General features: G+C 46.7%; 1 protein-coding gene across 1 annotated transcript in view; it reads left to right on the top strand.

Annotated features, from left to right (window-relative positions):
• Positions 1–22,659, top strand: part of RMP64 (ribonuclease MRP subunit p64) — a 112,099-nt gene that overhangs the window by 83,678 nt on the left and 5,762 nt on the right. The window contains exon 7 of the mRNA XM_085622101.1: positions 12,359–12,420. Coding sequence (XP_085478227.1) covers positions 12,359–12,420 — 62 coding nt within the window. The remainder of the gene's footprint in view (positions 1–12,358; positions 12,421–22,659) is intronic.

A 22,659-nucleotide genomic window follows, 5' to 3' on the forward strand; every position in this document is an offset into this window, starting at 1 on the left:
CAAACCAGCGCTTTATTAACCGACTGTTGGACACCCACATCAAGTGCCTCGACCAATTCCCGTTCCATGGACCCAGAGGCCCCTTCGTCATAATAGTATTCTTCCTTCTCAAAATAGTCAGCCATAGTAACACTTTTTAGAAGTGAAATAATGCCCACAGGAGGTAGTAAAACAGTACTCAAATGTAATGCCAAAAGGCAAAATAAGGGGGAGTGGAAACTACCCCAGGCAAGCCAAAACACACACATACAAAAGAACTGTGTAGAAATTAATTTAAAACATGGAGGGACGGCTTGCCAAGAAAGAACCACTCTAAGCAAAGCCTATGCAATAATTATACAGCCCAAAACCTTTTATGCTATTTTGGGCGTCAATGGGGGCAAAAAACTAGGCTGTGGGCAATTGAGTATCAAAAGCGCTGCTCTCGCGCTCCAATTTGAAGGAAAAACGGCAAAGTACGCCGTGTAAACAAACAAAATGGCCGCCGCGCATGCGCGGTAACGGCCACCTAGTCTGCAATGAAAAGAGGACAGCGCGATACACAGACGCGCTGTCCTCTACCCCCGGTCTCACGCTCCACAAATAAAAGCAAACGCGCAGGCGTGAAGCGCCCGAGGCAAGGAGGTGACACACGCTCCCACATAGAAAGAAGAACCTTGTAAGGCAAAACAATGAAAACAAGAGCCAAATGAATTGCAGCGCTACGTGGCCAAGCGAGGTACAAGCGGGGTAAAGCAATGAATGTCACAGGCAATACGCAGCAATACAGTGCAGTAAGAAAATGAACAATGCAATAATGTGAAAGCACTTAACTGGCTGCGGAGCAGCAAAGAGGATGTGGTATTCTCTTATGGACCTTTTATAGAGGGACTCTCTATGGTTGTCAGGTGATACCCACTGTATTCATGGGTATTGTAGTTTTTTCTGCTACTGTAATCTGATTGGCTGCTGAGTTTGAGTAAAAAAAAGAGAAGCATAATCGGAACCTCCGGTCCTGACATAGAATTGGCATTTTGAAGTAATTCGGGCATAAAAGAAAACGGATTACGAGTTAGTTGGTGCAAACATTCTGTTGGTGTCTATAATGCGTTTCTGCGCCTTGTGTACGTCATGTCGAAGTCTACAGCCGTCAGTGTATGTGCCGTCCGTTCCGCGGGATGGTCATGTTGCCTAAAGTACAGCTAAGCCAAACACTTTACAGCAATGCATGGGCGGGCAAAAGCGTGACTCCTGATTTGTTAAACAGTTTTCTCTCTTCCATTTCTGCGAAGATTAACATCGTAGAAAAGAAAGAGGGACAACAGTGTTTAACAGTGCAGGCTTTTGGGCGATGTGACTGGCGCCGATTTCAGACACAAATGGCGCCCCTCTGACCTTGGCATCTGGTGCGGTCGCACCGCCCAGAAGCCAGCACTGCTGCCGCCGATTGCTGGAAGAATATCCCCCCCCTGAAATTTGACTGTAGTTGCGCCTCTGTCTGTAGTCGGGTGGGCCCTGTAACATTCAGAAGCGTTCCCCAGTGCAGAAATCCTGTTGTTCCATCTCCCTGAATTCTTATTATATTCACCTTTTCTGGCTCTGACATCCAGCAGTTTGTCGCATTCTAGACTCCGGCCTAAGATTTCTGGTTTCTAATTGAATTATGACAATCCAAGTCCTTGGATTTATCACTCATTAAATTCAACAGTATTCGTGAGTGCTGGCCTCTAGGGGCCCTGCACGTCATTGGCCATCATTCTCATGTGAACTCCCATTGAGTTTGATTATTGTAGTTGTCAATATTTCTAATGTCGTTCAGTGATGCACACGATATTTCAGTTGTGCTACAATTTCCAGCAAAGGGTTGCGTGCACTTTTGCTGACCTGCTTTTTCTTTGCTATAACGTACTGTCTTGATTTAAAGATTTTTAACCTCCGCATGTTCCTATCGCATATAACAGTTGTTTGCTCCCTCTACGTTACATGTGGGGCATAGGTCTGGTTGACCATCATTCGTTTCAGATGTGATGTGAGTGTGTTGCGGATGGCTAAGTTGTATCTATGTGAATCTGGCATTCCTGCTTTCTTTTCTGAAAGCGTTGACCACATTTTGACTTTTGTACATCTGAGAACTCCTGCCTGGTGGCGTTGTTGCACTGCATTTCAGTTCTTCTCTGGTTTGCATGCAGTTAATATCTCGACCAATGTGATCGCTGGACTCCCTTTCTCTACAAAATATAAAATCATTTTCAGTTCCTTATCCTGGAGTGCATGCATAAACATTTCCCACCTTCTACACCAGTGCTGTCTACTGACGGGTTTGCTATTCTGAGATGCCAGAATATTATTCAGTTTCAGTTTCAATAACTTTATTTCGGTCAGTTTGACCATAAAAGCACAGATAAAATAGCAGACATTGCATTTACTTTAAAATAAATATAAAAAAGCCAAATACGTGCAGTTATAGAAATTAGATAAAAACAGCCAGTTATAGCCTAAAACATTATAAAATACAGTACAATCTACGGTAGAAGCTAAGTGGTAGGAGGTTCACTTCATATGAGTCACTGTACTGATCAGAAGTAGGGAGTAATGATGACGATTATAAGGTGCATGTGCCAAATATACAAACAATTCACCAGGCGAGATTAAGCTAATCAAAGTTTTAACTACTCTGGTATAAACGTTCGAATCTCAAAGGCATCAATCCGTTATGACGGTGAATTTCTATTGAAAACAAATAAATTAAACCATAGCAATAATTCCAGATTAAACAAGTAATACCATTGAATTATCATCGTTAGACAAGGGGTGAGCAGAGGTTGGATCATCGTCATTCATTTCATGTATTCTATTTATTTTACTATTAATTTTTCAGAGTTGACTTTAGGAGTACTCGACGAGTGCACCACATAGAGAATAGAAAGCCTGCTACCAAATAAGCAATTCTAGTAATTAAGGTATTATGCATGTGTAGTACAGGCCGCCATGGGTTATTACCTTCCATTGATCCATTATGTATTTTTTATGAGGTTAGTAAAAGTGACTTGCTCACTGCAGTGGTGCATCAAGGCCATTAATTTCTCCCTGTTAGGATGGGTATGTCCCTGTATAGTATATGAGTGTGTTCCCCTTCCTGGAGTTCCCAACTGTTTATATATCTGGTAAACTGATTTTTAAAATTTATTTTGCTTCTTTAGTCACTCTGAACTAAGCATGTGCACGTGGCCAAAGCTTCTCCCTGACTTTGAAAGGCCCTAGACTTGTCTTGTGAACTGGGGGGGGATGAGGGGGGGGTTTACCAAGCGTACCCTCAGTACTGATATTGGACTACTGTCCCCTTTATGAGTATAGTGCATTAAGTGGTGGGGGGAGCACACCGTGGTTAAGAGAATTAATTGTGTGACTATATCGTATTTTATGTGGATCATTCCGGGTGAGGCATGCTAGCCCGTCTTTGTAAAGGTCTGCTTCAACCAATCAATCAAGTCGTGTTTTTAAAGTGCAACTTGTCACCCGAGAGGGTATCCAGGCGCTGGCTGTAGGTCTCAGTCGACAAGCCAGGTCTTGTGCCCCTTCCTGAAGTTGGTCAGCGAGGACAAGGTGTGGAGGTGTGGCTGTAGTGTGTTCCAGGCTTTGGTGGCAAGATGGAGGAAGGATCATCCTACAGCGCGGCAGCAGCATATGTGTGGTGTCTGTGTGAGGGCGAGGTGTGCGGAGGTTGCTGGGGTGTTGGTGGAAGTGCAGATGATGGTTCGTGTAGGCCGGTCCTTGGTCATGGAGGGTTTTGTAGGCACGTGTCAGGAGCTTGAACTGGCATCTCTTCTGGACCGAGAGCCAGCAGAGGTCTTTCAGGTGATGGGTGATGTAGTTTCTCTTTGGCAGGTTGAGGATAAGTCTGGCAGCAGTGTTCCGGATTGTCTGTAGTCTTTGTATGATTTTGGCGGTGGTACCTGCATAGAGTGTGTTGCCTTAGTCCAGTCTGCTGGTGATGAGGGCCTGCGTTAGTCTTCCTAGTGTTGATGGGGAGCCACTTCAATTTTTGCCGAGCATGAGGAGTGTGTGTACGTAGGCTTGGGAGACTGCGTTAACCTGACATTTCATTGAGAGTTTGCTGTCAAGGATGATGCCGAGGTTGTGGGTGTGGTTTTGTGACATAGTGGTGGGTCCAAGTTCTGACGGCCCCAGGAGTCGTTCCATAGGGCAGTGTCTTTGCAGAAGATTAGGACTTCCTTCTTGTCTGTGTTGAGCTTGAGACAGTTACCCTTCATCCAGGCCGAGACTTTCTTCATACAGTTGTGGAAGTTTGTCTTTGCCGAGGTGGGGTCGGCAGAGAGCGATCGGACAAGCTCGGTGTCGTCGTCATTAGAGACAAAGTTGTGTGACCTGATGATGTCTGCGAGTGGTGTCATATAGATGTTGAAGAGGGTTGGGCTGAGGGATGAGCCTTGGGGCACGTCCTAGATGTTGTGCTTGGCTTGTGATGTGAAAGGAGGGAGTCAGACTCTGAGTGCGCCCTGAGCGCTTCGTCTGTTACATCAGTCTGGTGTAGGCGGTTGATGAGTGTCTGGTGGGAGACTGTGTCGAAGGCTACAGAGAAGTCCAGCAGAATCAGGGTGGCTGATTCTCCTCTGTCGAGTAGGGTGCAGATGTCGTCAGTTGTAGCGATCAGTGCTGTTTTGTTGCTGTGGTTGGTTCGGAAGTCTAATAGGGAGGGGTCCAGTAGGTTATTACTCTCCAGGTGTTCGGTGAGTTGGAGGTTGATGGCTTTTTCCAGGACTTTGGCGGGGAACGAGAGAAGTAAGATGGAACAGTAGTTCCGGAGTTCGTTGGGGTCTGCCAAGGGTTTCTTGAGGAGGGTCTGACCTCTTCGTGTTTCTAGGCATTGGGAAAGGTGGCAGTGGTTAATGAGGCGTTGAGGATTTTTGAGTTGGCGACAGATCTCATCTCTTCTGAGGTTGAAGATTCGGTGGGGGCAACGATAGGTGGGTGCCCCTGAGTGGATGGAATTCATTAGGGTGGCTGCATTCTGTGTGATGAGCTGTTTCCAAGTGGAGAACAGGTGGTTGGTGGTGGAGGTCGATTGAAGGCTGAGAGGGTTAAATGGTTGGGGATCGCATCAATGAGCATGCGCGCACACTTACACTGACATTCATGTCAGTGCAAGAGTGTTTTAAGCATGTTTAAAATGTGTTTTAAGCATGTTTGTATGTCTAACATATGTACGGTGTGAGTGAGCCAGAGTAATGAAGGCCAGTGGGATCCATTTTGTATGCTCCTGGCCTGGCCTAGTAGAAGATGGAGGGAGGAGGGCTACGTCCCCAGACAATGGACGTGTAGCATGCATTCCTGTAGCTGGAGTTAGGAGTCCCAGACACTGACGTGAGGAATGGAGATAGAGTGGTCTAGAAATTCTATGAGCCGTTTGGCTAGCTATTTAGTCTTTCTGGGCACTGCCATTTGTTGGATCTTGTGCGTGAGGGGGGAGGGACTACAAACCTCTGTTGTAAATGGTGGGGACATCTCTAGGTGAGGCCTGACCTTTTGTCCTTCCCTGATTACTGCTTCATTTGGGTGGAAGACCCACAGGACAAAAACCCTCACACATCTTTTGTGCTCTATTGTGGGTGCTCAAAGATGGAGCCATCCCCTAGGCCCCCTGTGGTGAGAAATCTCACTATGCACAAAGGCGGTGTCTGAAGAACAGCCTGGAAAGGACTCTTGAAAGGAGAACTCCCCCTTCCCCAAAACAGTTCTTCAGTTGATGACAGCTGATCCACACGCCTTGATTAGACATTTTGTATAACAGTGGGATCCACATAACCCTCCTTTGTTCCGGGTTCCAAATCCTTTAGGATCAAGAGAGGGAGCGCTCCGCAGAGTACACAAATGACTGCTGTGCAACCAGGTCTGCTGTTTGCCTAAAAGTGGCACTTAGCATGTTTGTCCACTGGACTGTGGTGGTGTTCACTTGGTGAGCCAACAATTTCTTTACTAAGAGCAAAAGGAAAAGGCTATGGTCAGTTGCTTTGTATATTTAAAGCAGATGATGGTTGCCCATATTATTGTTGACATAGAAGGCAGACTACATGTGATATGTCCTTAATTGTTGTCCTCAATCAAACCACTGGAGCTTCATGTCATGTCAGAGGCCTTGACGGTTAACCCACTACCTTAAGAAAATCTGGTGGTAAGAGGGAGTCCTTGGTCATTTAGTCAATTTTGCAGCGTGAATCTTTCTGGATTCACTATGCTGTGCATTATTCCGCGGTCTGGTGGTTGGGTCCGGAATCGTAGTCTTTCTTGTCTTTTTTTTTTTTTTTTTTTTTTGTAGCCCAGGTGGGCGTCTACGTCCCACCATTTGGTGTACTTCTCGTGACGTCTGCATGCTTCCTGCGGAAGTCCCACCTTGGGGTGCCATCTTCAGATTATTTTTTCCGCCGTTGGGTCTGGATCGTCACCGAGAAGCTCCAGAGTTTTTTAACGAAGAAAGAAGAAGAGCACGAGTTTAATCGAAGGAAAATTATAGGAGACTACAGACAGGAAGAACATTGAGCCGGGACGACGAAGAAGGAGGAGAACCTCGATCTTCGACGTCCAATGGAGAATGCACACTCAGGGACACTGAGCGCAGGAATGGACAAAACACCTTTTAAATTCTGCCGTAACTGCCACCACAAGTACACGCAGAAGGACCAACATCCGGTCTGCAACCTTTGCCTGCCAGTCGACCACGAGAGCAAAGACTGCAACGCCTGCTCCGCCTTAACACCGAAGACACTCAGGGTGAGAGAGAGGCAGAGGAGAGCCAACTACAACATGGAAGGCAAGGGTAAGGCCCCGTTTCTGTACGACCTGGGCCTCTCCACCGACGATGAAGACAACGTCGCCGAGGGACCTGATGACTTCACGGTCACAGAGACCGATAAGAAGACGTCTGACAAGGTAGGAGAGACGTCGAGCACGAAAAACCCCGAAAGGGCCCCGAAAAACAGAGACTGACTCTCGAAAACCAGAGTCTAAGTCCTCGAAAGGAACACCGGCGCCGAAAATTTCGCCGACCGCGAGTGGATCAAAGGACGAAAGGGCCAGCGGATCCTTCGAGAAGGAGTCCCAGGTGCCGAAGGCCGCCGAAAAACAAAGTTAGTCGAAACAGGCCCACGAGGTTGGGCGTTCGACGACGAAGGACAAGGTCGCGTCGACGCAAGCTCCGTCGATAAGGCCAGCGCTCGACACCGAACAAGCCTCTGAAATGGGGAAGAAAAAGAGAAGGCTCGAGGCGGAGATGGAGAGCATCCTTCAAAGGAAGAAGGAGTTTGACGAGAAGATGAAGAAATTTACAATCCCAACAAAACCACCGCCGGTTATCGTCGAGGTCGAAGAGCAGGACGAGTTCGATGCCGAAGAGCAGTCAAACACCCGAAGAAGAGGAAGATGATCTCTACTATGAGGGAGAAGAAGAGGAGGAACAGCAATCGAACAACGGCTCGGCGCCGTCGACGACGCAGGACCTAGACGCTGAAAATCCAGAAGAGCCTGTGGAGACTTAAACTTCGAGGCCTTCGCTGCCAGATGATATTGGGGCTTACAACATGGTCGTAAAGAGCGCGGATGCAGCTTTTGGCGTGAAACTAGAGGACGAAAAACCGAAAGCTGACTTTTTACTCGAGACACTGCTCCCCGTCCAAACTTGGAGCCAGTTCCTCCCCATGCTTCAGAGTGTCATGAACCAGGGGAAGGAGGCGTTCAAGGACCCTGCAACATGCAGATCCATCACACCCAGAACAGAGAAAAAATATAAACATTCCTCTCAGGATCCTCCATACATCAAGGGATCTGTCATAGCAGACTCCATTATCGCATCTACAGCCAGAAAGAGGGCCAATGTTCCGGCAACCTCTGAACCACCTCCTGACAAGGAGAGCAGAAGGATGGACCTCACTGGCAGGAAAATAGAGAGAAACGCGGCAATGCACTGGTGCATGGCGAACTCCAATGCACTACTGAACAGGCACCAGTACCAACATTGGGACGAAATGGGGGACCTAATCAAGCATCTCCCCGAGCAATACCAACAAAGAGCTTCGCATCTAGTGGAAGAGGGGAAGAATATAGCAAATTCATGCCTTAAAACAGCGTTGGACGGGGCAGAGACATCAAGCAGACTGATGGCAATAGGAATCACTGAAAGGAGAAAGGCCTGGCTCAGAATTTCAGGATTCAAGCAAGAGGTACAGAACAACATCCTGAACACCCCTTTCAACGGAGAAACGCTGTTCGGGGGACCAGTCGATGAGAAACTCACCCAACTCAAAAAAGAGAATGAGACAGCGAGGTCCATGGGGGCCCTGCAATTCAGAGGGATGAGAAGAGGTACCCCGACACGGAGACCTTACGGAAGGGGAGGAAACCAGCCGGGAACGTCACATCAAACATTCCAGCAAGGCGAGGGTCTCGGGCAACAGGGGCAGCAGAAACTGAACTGGCAGTACCAGCCTCTGGGGCCAGTCCTTTCGCAGTAGGGGAAACGGACGAGGCCAAAGAAGAAGAGGGGGGAGACCAACCCGCCTCAAAGTGACTTTGCACGGACGAGAGTGCTCACCCACAGCATCCCTCCAAGGGTAGAGCACAAAGGAACCAACAAAAGAGGGTTACACGAACCAAACGCCTACGAGCATGCAGCACCGGTGGGCGGCAGACTCAGATTTTTCCTCCAAGAATGGAGAAAAATAACAGACAAATGGATACTCAACATCATACAGTAAGGATACTGCATAGAATTGGACAGGAGACCTCCAAACAAAAAACCAAAGAGAAAGGAACACTCAGGACAAGAGCTAGCGCAACTTGTAGAGAAAGCATTACAGCTACTCCAAAAGGAGGCCATAGAACCAGTACCATTCAAAGAAAGGAACAAGGGAGTGTACTCTAGCTACTTCCTGGTACCAAAGGTGGACGAAACACTAAGACCCATCCTGGATCTAGGATTCCTAAACAAGTACGTAAGGACGCAAAAATTCAAAATGACATCCCTACAAGAATTACTCCCACAAATGAGAGACGGAGACTTCATGTCCACCGTGGATCTCAAAGATGCCTACCTGCACATCCCAATGAACAGGCAGCACAAGAATCTGTTAAGGGTCACCATCAACAAGGATCACTACCAATTCACAACCTTGGCATTCGGTCTAAAGTCTGCACCAAGGGTTTTCACCAAATGCCTTGCAGCAGTAGCAGCTTACCTGCGGAGGGAAGGGATTCACGTGTATCCTTACCTCGACGACTGACTAATAAAGGCAAGTTCACGTGAAAAATGCGAGGAACACGCACAGCGTGTCACAAGAACACTAACAAAGCTGGGGTTCTCAATACACTGGGGGAAATCATCAATGGAACCAGAACAAGTGAAGATCTTCCTGGGGGCGCAGATAAACACCGTAAAGAGAACGGTGATGCCCAGCGAGAAAAGGACACTAGCCCTGCTGAAGGAGACACACCTCTACCAGAAGGGGTGAGCTCTGACAGTGAGAACAGCGAGCAAGATCATGGGGATGATGGCGTCATGCATTCACCTAGTTCCCAATGTGCGCCTACACATGAGACCATTCCAGGAATGGCTGCAACAGCAATGGTCACAAGCAAACGGAAGTTGGGAGGATCTAGTGGTTGTAACGTACGCAGTGCAAGAAGAGATAGCATGGTGGAACAGGGAGAACATAACAATAGGGAAGCCCTTACCACCAAGCCCAACAGTGACCATCACCACAGGCGCATCCCAGATAGGATGGGGAGCACATATGAACAAGCTCAGAGTGAGGGGTCTGTGGACTCCAGCAGATGCGGTCAGACACATCAACTATCTGGAATTAAAGACCGTACTGCTAGCACTGAAGGCCTTCCAGAAAAAACTGTACAACCAAAGGGTGTTGATACAAACGGACAATACTACAACCATGTTCTACATAAACAAGCAGGGAGGGACACAATCGTTCCCCCTGTCCAACCTGGCACAGGAAATTTGGAGATGGGCCATCACGCTCAAAATAGACCTGCTGGCCGTACACCTACCGGGGAAGGACAATGTGGAAGCAGACTGGCTCAGCAGGCAGACTTCAGCATCCCACGAGTGGGAACTCAATTGGCAGGAAACTAAAAAACTATTCAAGAGGTGGGGCACACCGACAATAGACCTGTTTGCAACGCATCTGAATGCAAAATGCCAGAACTTCGCATCCAGACAACCAGGAAAACTATCCCAGGGGAATGCCCTATGGATAAGTTGGTCAAGAACATTTGCCTACGCTTTTCCACCGATACCACTGATACACAGGGTACTCAACAAGTGCAGGACCAGCAACATGACGCAGATCCTAGTGGCACCACTGTGGGCAAGACAGACATGGTACTCGCAAATAGTGGAAATGGCACAGGGGCCACCACACAAGTTCACAAAAAGAAAAGACTTGCTCTCCATGCAGAACGGAGAAGTTCTACACCCAGAGCCAGAGAGCCTCTGCCTAGCGGCATGGTTCCTGAAGACATAGAGTTCGCACACCTTAAGCTACGTCAAAGCACTATGCGAGTGCTCCGGGAGGCAAGGAGACCGACCACACGGAAATGCTATGGGGAAAAGTGGAAGAGTTTCACACTGTGGTGCAGAAAAAAATAAACTGCAAAATAAGTTGACATGGGAGTCAACGGTGCTTAGATACCTCGCGCATCTACTAAAAGCCAAACTATGTTCGTCTTCGCTAAGAGTCCACCTAACGACGATTGTGGCCTACACACGAGGCGAAACGGGAGAAAGTTTCTTTACGTCACGAGTAGTAAAGAGATTCCTGGAGGGGGCAAAAAGGATAGCGCCACCAAAGAGGATTCCGCCGCCGGCATGGAACCTCAACATAGTCCTGACGGAACTTATGAAGGCGCCCTTTGAGCCCATCCACAAGGCCTCACTACAAATGCTGACAATGAAAACAGCCTTTCTGGTAGCAATAACCTCGCTGCGCAGAGTGAGCGAACTGCAAGCGTTAACGCTGCAAGAGCCCTACATCCAAATACACAAGGACCGAGTCGTAATGAGGACTGACCCACACTTCATGCCTAAGGTAGTGTCAGCTTTCCATATGATCCAAACTATACAAATACCTAGTTTCTTTCAAAACCCAGTCACAAGCGCAGAGAGGGCACTACACACTATAGACGCTAGAAGAGTGGTGATGCACTACATCGAGAGAACAAAGGAGCACAGGAAAACAAGCAGTTTTTTGTGTCCTTCGCAACCAGCTTCCTGGGTAGACCAGTAACGAAAAGCACCATCGCGCGATGGATCGCACTAACAATACAATTCTGCCACAAACAGGCAGGGCAAGAGCTAACGGAGGGGGCACGGGCCCACTCCACAAGAAAGAAGGGAGCAACGATTGCCTTTCTGGCAAACACACCCATTCAAGACATATGCCTGGCGGCAACATGGGCTTCAGTGCATACGTTCACTAAGCACTACTGCGTGGATATACAAATGAACAAGGAAGCACAAGTAGGGCAAAAGGTGCTTCAACATATATTCAACGACCAACGCTCATCTTCCACCCAGCCGCCACAAAGATGACAAACCGCTACAAAGTCTATGCACAGCAGAGTGAATCCAGAAAGATTCATGCTGCAAAACGAATAGTTTCTTACCTGTCGGTGTAGTTTTGCAGCTTGAAGATCTTTCTGGATTCACTAGCGAACCCACCCACCTCCGCCAGAAAGATGAGGCAGGAGAGGAAGGTGGAAGGACAGAGAGTAAAAGAACAAAAGAATACTGAAAGTGGATACATTGAAAAAGGAAAATACTAAAGAAAGCCTAGGGTTAAAAAAAAAAAAGAAAAGGGAAAAAAGAACCCGAAGATGGTGCCCCAAGATGGGAATTCCGCAGGAAGCATGCCAACGTCACGAGAAGTACACCAAATGGTGGGACGTCGACGCTCACCTGGGCTACAAAAAAAAAAAAAAAGACAAAAGAAAGACTACGATTCCGGACCCAAACACCAGACTGCGGAATAATGCACAGCATAGTGAATCCAGAAAGATCTTCAAGCTGCAAAACTTTACCGACAGGTAAGAAACTATTCGTTTCGTGGCTTTACGACATCACTGGTATATTACAATAACGCAATAGATATTACCAGCTAACCTCTGACTGCTCTGGGATTCCAAGTGAAAGCCTCACAGAGTGCATCTCCTCTTAACACAGCGTGCCTGTATGTGATCTACTCATTGCTTTAAGTCACGTAGGCCCTCTAGCATGGTCTCTAACAGATATTTTCTAAATTGTTATCTATCAGTCTGTTACTCAAAAATAATATATTTACCATTGTTTCTTCTGCAGAGAAATTGCCGGAGTTTGATATAAAGTCGTTGTGCAAAAAACGTCCACTGAATCCTTCACAGGTTTGTATTCACAATCTTTGTACAAGAAGAAGTTTTATTGTGGGATAACTATAGCAATACATTACAGATGACCACAGCGGTGCATTACAGTTTGAGCATACGGTACTCAGACTATTGCACATTTCAACATATATTACATTCTGTTATTTGCGTTCTTGCAAGTTTTAGCAGTGTGCTATGAAGCCAATAACCAGGCACTTCAATACGAGGTTGTATATCCCCCCCCCCCCTTTTTTTTGTTTTGTTCCCGTTACAACCAAACTACATTTAAATGTTGCCATTAGGTAAATAAAACCACTACAATATCAAAAACTTTAAGGCAGGTAGGACTAGGCAGCAAATTAAAGAGAGAGGGAGGCGATTCCAGAAGTCTATGGATATCCTTAATCCCCTGATCACCACACCAACATTCAGGTTATGCTGCTCCTCTGCAGTATGCGCAACCTGAATCCCCAAGTAGCGAAAGTGCGTGTGCCTCCACTGAAATTCCAGGCAGTGGAGTGCCGCTGGATCCTCTTTTCTTAGTGCAGCAAGCGGGAACAGGATAGATTTACCATTGTTGACTTTCAAACCGCACGCTGTGCCAAAATTAGTTAGTATATTTAATAACTTGGGCATCGCCTCATCTGGTTGAGTTAAATATAGCAGGGCACTGTCCGTGTACAGAAACACGACGTGTATCTGCCCATCCACCGTTCTGCCCCAGTTTGACAAGTCCTGTTGAAGCTTAATCGCCAGTGGCATCATTGACTGGGCGAACAAGAGGGGGGACAGCGGGCATCCCTGCCGTGTGCCCCGTTCAATGGATAACCTTCCAGGTATCACCCCGCCACGGCGCATCCATGCGGATGGTGAATGATACAGGAGGCGCACCAAGGTGGTGTATTCCTGGCCGAACCCCATCAGTACCTCCCAGAGATAATCCCACCTCAGGGTATCCAAGGCCTTTTTTAAATATCTAAGGCAAGGACTGCGACCCTGAGATCCAATGTAGCTGTGGTGTGCAGAATGTGTGACAGCCTACGCAGGTTCATGTGGGTGCCACGTCCTGGCATAAAGGCGCACTGGCCTGTGTGGACCAGATGAGTGACTACCCTGCTCAGTCACATAGCGAGAGCTTTCGCTAAAATCTTTGTGTCCACCCCTTGCATTGATAGCGGCAGGTAGGACCCTGGTGTGCATGGGTCTCCTCCTGATTTAAGGAGCATGACTATCTGTGCTTTCCTTATTGATGGGGACAGGCTCCCTATTTTCTTGGCCTCTTGCAGTTTTTTAGGAGTCGAGGGAGCAGTATGTCAGCATATGTTTGATAGCATTCCGTAGGAAGACCATCCGGGCCCGGTGATTTGTAGCGGGCCAAACCAGTCAGTGCCTCCTGCCGGTCCGCCAATGTAAGTTCCATGATCTGTTCCATTATTAGTTAAAAAATGAGACCCACCAGATAAAGCATTAGTCAAGGAAGGTATTTGATTCAAACAAATTCTTTTTGAGAGCCCTAAAAATTGAATTGTATGAACTGATGAAGATCGGGAACAAATCCAGTTTTTTGAGAAACCAGTGACGAGAAGTAATTTGGCCTGGTCAAACACCTTCTTTGCTCCAAGCAGAGGAGCTGTTGACCTGGTTTGCTTTCCAAAATAATGACATGAACAGTTTACTGGGGTCTTAGTGTGTGCCTACCTGTTTCTGATGAGGCCTGATTGGATCTGTTAGATTTGGGAGGACCCTTTCCAGCTATGCATTAATGATTTCTGCAAATTATTTAATAGCACATTTCAGCAGGCAGATTGGGCGGTATGAGGTACAAACTGAAGTATGCTTCCCAGGTTAACAAATCATGAATTTAGTTATGCCTTGAGTGACTCAGCTCTGCTGTTGGAAATAATTTAAAACTGTAACTAGGGGTAGGAAAATAATGAGAATTTCGTTTGTCGAAGGACATAGTAAAAGTCATAAACCAGTGGACTTATTGGCGAAGGAAGGCATGATTGCCTATAGAACCTCTCCATCAACATGGACAAAATTCTTCTCTTTGTCTGTCTCTATCCTTGAGAATAGCATTGGCTCGAGATATTGCTTCTGCAAAGCAGTTTCTAATTTATCCCAGATAAGTTAGAGTAATTTTCAGTGAAGACTATAAGCTTATGTTTTTCAAGTGAAGGAAATGAACCCCTAATTATCTAATTTTCCAAATTTGACTCATCCTTATCCTACAGACTAATCACATTCAATGCTCATTCTTATTATCTTACAGTAGTTGCTTAGCTTATAATAACTTATACATAGCGTCTTGGGTGAGGATTGGTTTTAACTGTCCCATACCTTTCTCAAGGATCTATAGACTGATAAAGGGTCTTGACTGATTAAAATAATCTTTCAGTTTGTGCGCTCTCTGGTTCAGTTCACTATTCCTTGCTGTAATGGGTCTTTTTAAAGCTGGAGTTAATTTATTCAATTCCCCTCTTTTAATCGCCTTTTCAGTGTCCTAAATGGTCACCATTGAATGAATGTGTAGGGGAAAGCTTGTGATTTCCCTGTCCTTTGGGCGCTCTCTAAACCCAGTTGATTGCCCCTCTTTATATCTGAAATTCATAGTTGGCTTAAAGAGTTTTGTGCCTCTGATCTGGATCGTGACATCAGAGGACTTGGAAGTAAATGAAGATTGAAAGTGGACTTTATGCTTTATCTGCACCACATCTTCTTTGAACAGGTGGGACTTCGATAGTAAGTCTGTCATCAAACCCTTTTGTCACTTAAAAATAGTTTTACATTTGACACAAGATAAGGCCTTGCATATTCAGTATTATGAACTTTTGACTAGCCATCATTTCTATTTGGCGCGCCTCTCGGATGCAAGATTCTTACTATTATCTTGCAGGGACGTATGCTCTGTCCACCCATTAGTAGCATTTCTTTGAGACAGAAGACCATGAACAGGAGTACATCATTTGAGTCAAAGATGGTTTTCTATAAGTCCCAACAATAAATAATGCAACAATTTGAAGAGGGACCATGTCAAAAGCATTGGCTTGAAGAAGCACAAGACCAGGCTGAACAAGGAAAAAGTTGTTAACCCCAAAAAAATTTTTTTTAAAGCAGACAGTTACACTAATAAACCTTTATTGTAAATGTATTTGAAAATGTTAGAAAATAGTGATAAAGCATAGGTCTTTAATTTTCATTTCTTTAGATAAGCAGTTGAGATATGTTTGTTCATCAACCATTGTTCATTTACCATTGTGAAAGAAATGTAAAGAAAATTGTGACTCAGTAATAAAAGAAGACCAATTGATAACCATAACTAGCTAAATCAAAAAAGTGAAACATTCTTAGACGGCAGCAACTGCAACAAAGTCATCAAAGCTGGATGTATTAATCATCTATACATAGGCAAAAATAAATAAATGTATCTGTGTTAGTACTTTCCTAATATGTTTGATATGCCCATGCGACTTCATATAACAGACTTGACACACCAGTTTGATAAAGGAGCACTCATCAAATGAACATACTTAATAATAAAACATCAGCAGTTGGAGGGAATTTTGGCAAAAGGAATAAGACAATGGGTAAGATGTTCAGATTATTGATTCAGTACTATCATTATCAAGAGAAAGCAAAATAAATGCAGTTCTGTCACAGTAGAAAAAGTACTTATCTATTGGAAATGTTCTCTCTGAAAAGGACTGTATAAAGCACAAGACTGGTTACGTTATCTATGAAAGTGTTAAAGTGCAAGTGCTCCTGTTGTAAATTGTGTTGTAGATTGGTGTTTCCATGATTGGCATATTTGGTTTACAAATAAGCCCCTAGTGAAGTGCACTGAGAGTGCCAAAGCCTGTAAATCAAATGTTGCTAGTGGGCCTGTAGCACCGATTATGCTACCCACACAAGCAGCCGTGAAAAGGGTTCTCAGACCTGCGACTGCAGTGTCTGCTCGCAGTTTGTAACTGCCATGTTGACCTGGCAAGTGCACCCACTTGCCAGGCCCTAATCTTCCCTTTTCTTACATTTAAGTCACCCCTAAGGTAGGCCCAAGATAACCCTGTGGGCAGGGTGCTAAGTTTGTTAAGGGTAGGGCATTTACTGTGGTGAATGACATGTCCTGGTGGTGGATTACAGTGCATTTTGTTTTTCACCACTGCAAGGCTATCTGTCCTATTGGATAGAATGGGAGGTTGATTATAAAGGGTGGTTTAACCACGATTGTACCATGGCTCATAAATCCCTAAAAATAGCGTTGACAAAATCTGTAAGAGACCAAGAGGAGATACGCAGATTAAGAAGGTCCTATCGTTTAGCCTGTAAAATGAGAAAACAGGAATTGAAAAGAGTACTCTGGGACCAATTATATGAGAGTTCCCAGAACAGAAATAGTGAACAGTTCTGGAAGGTGGTGAAGACCCCCTTCCTGACAGATGTAAGTGATCACCCAGCAGTAGAAGTGGCGATTGAGGGCCCAGTATGGGTAAATCACTTTTCTAAAGTTTTTGGCAAATTACCAGGACTAGATATATCAGAGGAGAATAACCAGAGCCTACTAAGCAATTCATTCCTGATTCCCTTAAACTTTGGAATCATTGAGGTTATAAACGCTCTTAAAATGAGTAAATGTGGAAAAGCCCCTGGCCCAGACAGAGTACCGGTCGATTTCTTCAAGTTGAAATTAGACCTATGGGCACCAATTTTAAAGAGGGTGTTTGACGCAGCAATGAAGTGTGGGATAATTAAAACTTGGACCCAGTCGATTATGGTCCCTATATTTAAGAAGGGAAACAGGGAGGAGGTGACCTGCTATCGACCAATCTCGCTACTGGATTCGCTTGGAAAAGTACTGGGTAGAGTGGTTCTCCAGCGCCTCCAGGAGTGGGCAGACGACCGCAAGATTCTATCTGATATCCAGTTCGGCTTCCGAGAGGGTTTCGGAACAACCGAGCAGGCTTTGAATCTAGCTTTAATAATGGGAAAATACGTATCAGCAAAGCAAGGAAGGTTATATATGGTCTATGTTGACCTATCCGCGGCCTTTGACTGCGTTTCCCACTCAAAGCTCTGGTCAGTCCTTACTGTCATGGGTATAGATCCAGCTCTTGTAGACCTCCTTCGTGCGTTATATTCTAATGCTTCTTCCAGGGTCCGCTTCGGAACGCAGGGCGAATTAACTGAACCCTTTAAAGTGGAACGGGGCGTGAGGCAGGGTTGCGTCCTGGCCCCCTTTCTCTTCTCCCTTTATACTAATGGCCTGGAGGTGGAGATGTTGAGGGGGGGTCAGGACCTCCCTCGAGTGAAAAATCGCCTAGTGCCCGCGCTTCTTTATGCGGATGACGCAGTGATCCTGGCACGCACGCCGCGAGAGCTCCAGAAAGCTTTGGAAAGATATTCAAGGTTTATGGGCCGTTTGGATCTTAAAATAAATATTTAAAAAACATATGTTATGGCGGCAGGAAAGGGAAAGAAAGGGGGAAGGACCATTTCTCTTGATAAAGAGAGATTAGATCTGACTACCCAATACCCTTATCTCGGGATTATGATGGATGAAAAGCTCAACTGGAAAGCGGCCATCGAAGCTCGCAAACATCAACTTCTGCGAGCAATAATTGCTCTTATAAAATTTTCTCAGAAGCTAGGAAAGAGGCCTCCAGTGGAGCTGCTCCGTATTTATAAAGCAAAGTGTCATTCCACCGCACTTTACGGGACGGGGTTGTGGGGACACAAAAACATCAATGCATTACAGGTAGCAGAAAACACATTTATGAGATTCCTTCTGGCGGTACCTAAGCGAGTATCTACTTTTTCGTGCCATGCAGAGCTCGGAATGCCTCACATTGAGGATTTGGCAAAAATCCCACCTCTCTTGTTGTGGCGCCGCATCTGGACGTCAACAAGAAACTCATTTACAAAAGATCTAGTGGCGGACTGTATGTCTTTGGAACATGTGGGGAAAATTGAGTGGTTGTCATATGTGGAAAAAACTCCTTGCAGACCTGGGGTTGGTCAAATACTATTCTAACCCCGAATTAATCGCTGAGATCCCAAAGAAAGATCTAAAAATAAGGGCTCTGAGTCACATGGAAGAACTGCGGTTGAGCAAGGAAATAAATAAACCATCAGTTCAACATTCCTTGGTAGTAACAACTACCTTGGAAATGGAACCATATCTGACATACGTTGAGTCACAATTTGAGCACTTTTTGCTGGCACGATTCAGACTAAATATTTTCCACAGGCTCGTAGCCTTTCCTAAAGGACACAATTGGGATGAGTGTTTAACGGTGTGCCCCTGTGACGAAATGTCCGAACAATCAACGATGCACACTGTTTTGTTTTGCAAATATTATACTGAACATCGCAAGCTATGGCTAATCCCCTTGTTGAGAACTCTTGGCCTCAGAAGATGTCGTCCCGCTATGTTATATTTGCAATTTCTGAATTCTGTTTTGATTTCGAAAGTCGTTAGCACATTTTTAAAATGTATATTTAAACACAGAGTAAATCTTGGATAAAGTACATTTTGTCAACTCATGGAAAAGGGCAGTCCAAAAGCGATCTACAAAAAAGAAATATATATATATTATTCAGATTAGCACTGTAATGTAATGCACTTGAGTCCGAATGAGTTTTGGAAAAATGCCCCAGCTGTCGTTCTCTTTTTTGTAACGCCTTTTTGACTACATGAGTTTTAACAATCTATCGATACCCCACTTCCTTTTTTACACTGTGCAAATTGTGTTTAATATGTGTTTTATGTACTTTTATGGTTATTAATGTTTTTATAACCGAATAAAGATTTACTTACTTACTTATAAGCATAACTACCCATTGGGACAAGCTAGGGAAATGGAGTTTAGTATGCCTGGGCTCAGAATGTAAAAAAGCATCTTTTAGTAAAGATGATCTTTATGTTCTATGTTTGTAAATACCACTTTTAGAAAGTAGGTATTTACTTGCTTAGCCATCCTGTGTGCCTCTGCTGGTTTGTGGATTGACTGTCTTACTTTGGAGTGACAGGGGCTGGGGGTGTACATTCACCGTAGACACCCACTTGGGGGGGGGGAATGGGGTTAAGGTGTGACCTGCCTTTCATTGATGAGTCGGGGCTGGGCTGAGCACATAATGACAGAGCATTCATCTACAAGTAGGTGACTTGCTGGGGGGGGGGGGGAAGAGAGAGGGGAAGAGTTGGACTCTGGCCCGTTTAATTGTTTGTACGAGATTTTGCGGCAATAAGGATACTAAGAGAACACCAATGTAGTTTCTACATGTATGTTTAGAGCCTGATATTGTAATACTGAAGCAGTATGTAACTCAAATGCCAATAAACTCTGTTTTAAAAAAAAGTGAGTCGGGCTGGGCTGAATAGACCAGGGCTACATTTAGAGTAGTGAGAGGAGATTTCCTGGCACCTGAATGGACCTGGTCTGCCGTACACAATGCTGTCTCCACCTCCTGCTTGGAAGCTGGGCCAGAGAGGACAGAACTGGTTTGGACTGAGCACAGAGCCTCTCTGCCTGAGAAAACAAAGATAAACTAAGTACTTGTGTGGAGTATCTCCAAGGGCTTAAAGTAGAGCTTGCCTCCTGGTCTGAAGATTCAGGAACCGCAAAGACTTCACCAACCTCGGAGTACCGCCTCTGGAGCCGTGGTTTCAGTCGCCACAGAGGCGGGGAGAGGGGGGGGGGGGGCTGCGACTCCGTCACCAAGTCAGTCGCTGGCTCTGTGTCCTGAAGGCACCGCTGAGGGCACTGTCCGCATCTCGCAGCGCAACCCTGGTCTCATTGACAAGACTGCCGCAACCGAGCCGCTGCTTGTACCGTGACCTGTGGGCACCACACTGCTTCACTTCACCACCCTGGTCTCACCAACGCCATTGCGGCACGCTGACCGCGCCTTCCCTGACCGTATCGTGGCTTGGGTGCACCGTTCATAAGTCTCACGATGCACTGCACATCCCACACCGCAGTCTGGGCCGGCTGACGCAAGCTCCCCACAACCGGCTCTGTCACTTACACCGTGATCGGTCAGCACCACAACGAGCACCGCCTTCACTTCGCACCGAAGCCCTGGTCTCAACCATGCCACTGGACGACTGTCACCGATCCGCTGCCTGCACCACGACTTGAGGGCATCCCAACCGCGACGGTTGCCACGACCAGCTGCACCAACGTGTCGGCCTCAACCCTCAAGGTACTGTTTACGAGGCTGCCGACACCTCCGGCCGACGCGGTCAGACGGAACTGTTGGATTCGGTTCTTTTCAGTATCGTGGTAGCACCAGACGGAGCTAATGACTTAAAGGAACTGCATTTTTTCTTTGAAGGTGCATTTTTTAAAGTAATTGTATGTTGGATTTTTATCGGTTTGGTCTTGTTTTAAGATATATAAAGTATTGGATATTTTTATGTGGTTTCCTTTTGCAGTGTTTTCACTCTATTACTGTTGGTTATGTGCAAATACTTTACACACTGCCTCAGAGATGAGCTTGACTGCTCGTATCCAGCGGTTTATATGATGGAACAACGTATTCCATTGCTATGCATGCCTTTACCACGCATGCGTTACAAGGTATGTTGTTGTAAAGCGTGTATGGTAGAGGCCTATGCGTGTTAAAAATGTTCCCTAACCCCTGCCTTCGGTCCTTAAGCTGGTTCCCTAAACCCTAATTCTATACCCCAGTGCAACCCCCCCCCATGTTAAAAAAATTACCCGACCCTTCCCCAAGCCCTAAATCTAGAACTCGGCTCAACCCCCGCCTTATAAAAAATTATCCGACCCTTCCCTAAACCCTAAATCTGGAACCCTGCGTGACCCCCTCCTAGCCTCCAGACCTTTTAAAAAATGTCCTGCCCCCACCCTGAACCCTAAATCTGTCCTCTGGCTCCCAGATCCTTTAAAATAAAATCAACAATCCCCTTTACCTTTTCGGGACGAGGCAACTCTTGTGAGGCACTGCACACACGTCGTCAAGAGGAAGCAGAAGGATCTCTTCGCTCCTCTAACAACGCCAATATTCTTTACCATGCATGTGCCATTACCAACATATGCCCTCACCACGTACCTTGGGGAAAAAAATGTGTAGTGAAGGCTACGCGTGGTAACAGTGTAGGCCTGGCAATGCCTACCTGGTAAAGGCCCTGCGTGGAAACAGCAGCGTTGTAATGGCAGTTTCCCATGCCAAGCTACCAAGGGGGTGAGCAGGTTTTTCTTTAGGAGTGTAACTCCCTTATCTGATAGACAACTAGCCGCAGATTCCTTAATGTAGAATTATTCCCGGGCGTGAGACTGGATCCGAACAGATTTCTTGCTCAGCATCTCTGCGCGACGGGGGGGGCTGGGGGTGGTACTACGCGACTCTGCCCGATGTCCACCACGGGCGTGACGTCAGCGAGGTCATATAAGCCCCACCCCGGCACGCTGATGTCAGTTTTCTTCTTGTCAGCGTGCAACGCGGATCCGGATTGTGTTCCTGGCCTGTTTCAGGCCCTCTTTTTCCACTTTTGTGCGTTTTTCTTGGGAACAGTGTGCGAATGCCTTCGGTCTTTAAGACGTGCTCGTCTTGCGCACGCCAGATGTCGGCGACTGATCCTCACCCCATCTGCATGTGGTGTTTGGGGGAGCACCACGACTCCACAGACTGTGAGGCATGTCAGCAAATGAAGCTGAAGTCCCGGCAGGAGCGCCGGATGAAACTCCTGTCGGAGCGCATGTCCCGGTCGGCCTCAAGAACCTCCGTCTCCGACACCGTCCTTCTCCCAGGCCGCAAGGGCGTCGCTCACCTGTTGGTAAGTGTCGCAGTTTGTCCCTGAGGCCCGGTTCCCGGCCTGTTGGGGGTGTGGGTTCTCCGCGGGTGGTGCGGTCCCGCGCGTCGCCACCCTATCCGCCGTTCCTCGGCGCAGGGGCGACCAGAGCCCAGATGAAGGCCTATGCGGCGGCTTTGCAGTCCTCTTTGGCTCTTCCTTTTCCTCCTTCTCTTCCTGGGACATCTGCGGATTCCTTGCCGCGTGTGGGGCCTTCTGCGGCGTCTCCGATGCCGACGGGTTCGGATCCAGGTTCGGAGGATGTGGTGCCGTCGGGGTGCAGCCCTTCGGGGTTACCTCCTTCGGACCATGGTGCCTCTGCCTCACCGCACACCTCCGCGGGGGTTCCTGTGGCGTCGCGGGAGGTTGCCAGGGCTCGGGGCGTGTTCTTGAGTCCCCCTCGGTCCTCTGGGCAGGCGGCAGCCTTGTCCGAGGCGAAGCCGCTC

Source organism: Triturus cristatus, chromosome 8 (genome assembly GCF_964204655.1).
Source record: "Triturus cristatus chromosome 8, aTriCri1.1, whole genome shotgun sequence".
Lineage (NCBI taxonomy): Eukaryota > Metazoa > Chordata > Amphibia > Caudata > Salamandridae > Triturus > Triturus cristatus.